The 4,686-nt window shown below is 27.0% G+C and overlaps 1 protein-coding gene across 1 annotated transcript; it reads right to left on the bottom strand.

The window, feature by feature from the left end:
* Positions 1-1,638: 1,638 nt before the first annotated feature.
* On the bottom strand, positions 1,639-4,036 carry LOC109803919 (embryo-specific protein ATS3B). The gene is made up of 3 exons (XM_020365599.3): positions 3,824-4,036; positions 3,572-3,685; positions 1,639-2,229 (listed from the first exon to the last, which is right to left on the bottom strand). Exons 1-3 carry the CDS (start codon positions 3,944-3,946, stop codon positions 1,876-1,878), a joined length of 591 nt encoding a protein of 196 aa, XP_020221188.1. The 5' UTR covers positions 3,947-4,036; the 3' UTR covers positions 1,639-1,875.
* Positions 4,037-4,686: the final 650 nt, after the last annotated feature.

Genomic DNA, 4,686 nt, shown 5'->3' on the forward strand with positions numbered 1-4,686 from the left:
AAGTGAACTCAAATTTTATTTTGAGAACTAGATATATTACTTTGTTTTAAAATATTTATGTATCGTTAAAAATAAGGATTCTTTTAGTAAAAAAAAAGACAAATTAATCGTGCCAGGAATAACACAACTGTATATCAATTTGTACTATTCTTCTCGTAATTAAGTATTGTCTTGTATTATTTACCAACTTCAAGAAAAATTATATTATAAAAAATACTAAAGTAAATTTATTTACCCTTACATGGATAATATTGAACCACGCCAATTTTAACAGGTCTAAAATTATTCTTAGTTACTAGCCAAGCAATGTGTTTCAACTTTCAAAGCTAATCAAGGAAATTTATACTTGATGAAAAAAAAAAATCTCACAACGGAAGGTTTTAGGTTAACTCATTTATCACGTGTCTTTTAGTTTGCCACATACTAACATCCTCTATAACATATTTTTTTTTTATAATAAATTTATATTCATGTTATAATTTATTAAAAATTTTAAAAAAAATAAAAATCTCGTAAACTAATGAGTGTTACTCACAATTCTTTTTTGAAATTGACTAGATTTGAACAAAACTAAACTTAGTACTCTAAAGTAAGATCATGAGTTCAAATCATTTAGATAAAAAAAAAAATTTCAAATGAAACTTTTTTATTAAAAATGATCAATTACGTTTTTGGAACAAAAATTAATCATCAATAAAGGATATATTTGGCCAAACAACTTATTTAAGATCTTATTTAATAAGCTCTTTTATAATAAACACTTATGTTGTAAGTATTTTAAATTTAATAAATTTTTTGATTTAGATATATCATTATTCAAACACTTATTAGATGTTATTTCACTTTAAAATTTTAAAAATTAAAAAAATAATTTCTGTATGGAAATTAAATGAAAATATAAAAAACAACTTAAATAACTTTTAAAAATGACATTATAATTCATATTTTATATCAAATTTCAATAATCTAACAGTTGATTTTAAAATTCTCAATACATAAATCAAGTATACAAATTTAAAAATAAAATAATTATTTAATATATCGTTTTATTCATTCAAATTGATGAATAATCATAAAAAAAAATATTTTATATGTTGATTTTATATATTTTAAAAATTAAAAATCAATTTTATATATTTATAAAATCGTGTTTTAAAATAGTCTAAATATTAACAAAAAAAATTATTACAAATGTGCTATTTTAGAGAAAGAGAAAAGTTACAATTTTTTTGTAATAGGAAACTGTGAATTTTAAGAAGAGTTAGAAAACATTTTGAAGGAGAAGAGAAATAAAATTAAGAGGAACAAAATCTTTCGGATGGAGAAACAAAAACTTACAGAAGGAGTAATGAAAAAATATAAGACTGTTTCTAAATGAAAGAATGAAAAAAAAAATACTATTTACATCAATGACAAGATTTATACATGAGTATTTTTTTAATAAATTAGTAAAAACTATATCGAACTTGTTTTTAAAATAATTTCAAAACATTTTATAAACTAATATTTTATAAATTTATCTAAATATTTTCATAAACACTTATAACATAAAATAAACAGAAATACTTTATTCATAAATTCTTTCAAACGAGTCAAAGTTTGTAAATACTTCCTGCTAACAAAATGTTTAAAAAAGGGTTTAAAAGAGGAATTTGAGAGTGTGTATTACACTTCTCTTCACATAACATTAACTTAAATTTAACATAACTCCTACGAGGCATTAAAACCAAGCCACATAACTAACCAAATTCGACCAACAGTCTTTCACATCTCATGTCCCTACTTTCTGCATAGAGTACTACTACTAAGATTCACCCTTCACTGATAATATGTAAGGTGCATGTTATGGTATATGTGATCAAGGGGGTAACATTATTACAGCCAGAAGCTAAGAACAAAGGCTACAACCAAACTCATGATGAGCCATTTGTGAGGGTATAGTTGGTATGAAGAAGAAGAAGGAGGAGGAGGAGGAGGAAGAGTCTGGCACAGATTATAGCCAAACCAGGTGCCATTGGGGATGGAGGTGTTGAAATCAAAAGTAATAGGCTCTGAGTTGTAGCCAAAGATTTTGACACTCTCAGGCTTCCAACCATATTCCTCTGCCCCTGATCTGTATAGGTACAAAAAGCAAATGGGGGATGCACATGCACCATCTATCTGAAATGTATCAGATGAGCACTGCTCAAAAGTCCTTGAAATTGGGTCATCAAGTCTTGGTTCATATACCTGATAAATAAAGAAGAAGAAATGTTTCAAGTTGCTACAACTTAGCTTTCTGAATTAATTAACACATGTTTGAATAAATTACTCCATAAGCACTTCTAGAAAAAAATATATATATATTTCTCTATAACTTCAAATTAGTTTATGTAAAAACTAATTTGTATAAGTTTCTTTATATAACTTCTCCAAAAAATTACAAATAAACTCATGTTTAGAGATATTTATCCTAGCAGACGTTTAATAAATAACAATAGCCTGTTTTTGTAAAGCTCAATCATCTTGTATTTGTAATTCTGATTTCAGTTTGGAAGTTCTCTATGCATATGCAATTAAAAAACATGGGTTTGAAAGTCATCAAGTTGTTTAGTGTTTAAGTCAACTTCAGATGTAATCAATCACATAAACATTCTAAAACGATTATTTTTTTCATAATGATACGAATAAACCATTGATACGATAATCATGAAACTTTGACCACTATACCTTGCAGTTTAGACTATTTGTTGACAATTATTCATGAATCTAGTTACCATAAAGAATATAATATGACCATATCTGAATGTTTTATTTCATATATATTAATCACTTTTCATTAGAAAAAAAAAAAACGAGAAGGTTCTAGTACTTTGTTAGTTAGCCCTTAGCAAGGTTTTCTACCCTACCCTGGTAGCCATTCTAAACAAAATATAAATGCACTTCATGTACTTTTCAGCTGTAAGAACTAAGAAATGATATATGTAGATATTTGATTAGCTTAGAACAGTCGACTAATGGACGTATTTGTTCAGTTTATTTATGAAAAAATATATTTATTTTAATCAATTTAAAAATTAAAAAATAAGCTGTTATAACCAAGCAAGTAATAATAATAATAGTAAATAAATAAAATAAAATAAAACAAACCTACCTCCACCCAACTAAAAAAAGTGAAGAGAAATAGACACTATCCACACTCTTTCTTATGATTTTCCAAAAAACTTCGGTCAATAATATAAAAATAAAAAAAAAACAAAAAAAAACTAGAAAGAGTGTCTGTCTAGCATTTCTCGAAAGTGAATAAATAAAATTTAACACGAAAGTAACATTGTAAACTCCGAAAACAAATAACTGAATATCCAAGACCATGATTCTGGTGTTCAATTTTTTTTGGTACATAAAAAAATAATAATAAAAAAATGGTTTGTTTATAACTCTTCTAGAAACAATATATTCATCGATATTTCCTAAAAAAAACTGATATGTTATTTCCTTTAGATCTTGAACAGATAAAACCCCATACACAGAGATACAGCAGAAGAAATAAATAAACAAAATCTCGAAATTAATAGAAGAAAAAAAGCAAAACCTCGTTGCCATAAGCATCTCCAAACGCAATACTGATCTTATCCGTCGTGAACTTGGGCGATGAACAGCTTGTAGAAACAACTACCAGGTAAGAACAGTTCGCTGCAGTCTTCATCTATTAAAATAAAATAAAATAAATAAAATAAAACTATGGTCTTGATCATATATATAAATAAATATCATGTGTAAAAACAGCTCCAAAATAAAATAAATAAATAAAAGGGTGTCAACAAAAAAAATCTTGTAGCAGTACCTGAATATAGCCAGCAGAGAAGGATTCAGCTGCGTGAGGCTGCACAGAAGCAGATATGGACTCTGAAGCTGAAAGTTTGAGTGCAGAGGCGAAGCAGAACAAAAGAAGAACCTGTTTCGTCATTTTTCTTTTCCTAGGAAACTAAAACCCCAAAAATCAAAAGAGTGGGTGAAACCAAGTATATAGTCAATGTTTAATGTGTCTCGTGGTGCTTTGGAATCCAAGTATAGTATTTATATGCATCACGGCACCACATAAAACGGCATAAGGTAAAATCGTCGTTCAATAGAGGAAGGGTAAATGCGACATTGCCACTCGCGCGCCTCGTCCATGTCGTTTCATGTTTCATGTTTCATGTTTCATGTTTCATGTTTATTTTTTACTGGCGGTACATTACGTGCGTTGCACGAGTTTGAATATAAAATTTTCAGGCATCGATAGGGGACCACCAGGTCCAAAATTATAATGAAAAAGTGTCGGTTTATTGTTGTTAAAGTCGTTGTTAGTTTCATGAATCTGGTGGGATACATTATGTAATAATTAAGTTATGGGATACAAGTGTTATCCAAGATTAAAAAAAAGTATGGGTTCATGAGTTTAATAGATTAATGATTAGAGTTAATCACTTACTTATATACTATCGGTGTAAATTTTTTTTAAACTGATAACTAATTATATCTTTTAATTGTATTATGTCACTGTTAAAAATAAATGTGTTTATAGTGACATGACACAATTAAAAGATTTAATTAATTGTTAGTGTAAATAAATTTTATATTAATAATGTATAAATGATTAACTTTAATGACAATGCATTCACAATAATATTCATCTAATCACGATTCATATAAATTATAAGTTTA

This window comes from Cajanus cajan, chromosome 1 (assembly GCF_000230855.2).
Source record: "Cajanus cajan strain Asha chromosome 1, NIPB_CcT2T_4, whole genome shotgun sequence".
Taxonomy (NCBI): domain Eukaryota; kingdom Viridiplantae; phylum Streptophyta; class Magnoliopsida; order Fabales; family Fabaceae; genus Cajanus; species Cajanus cajan.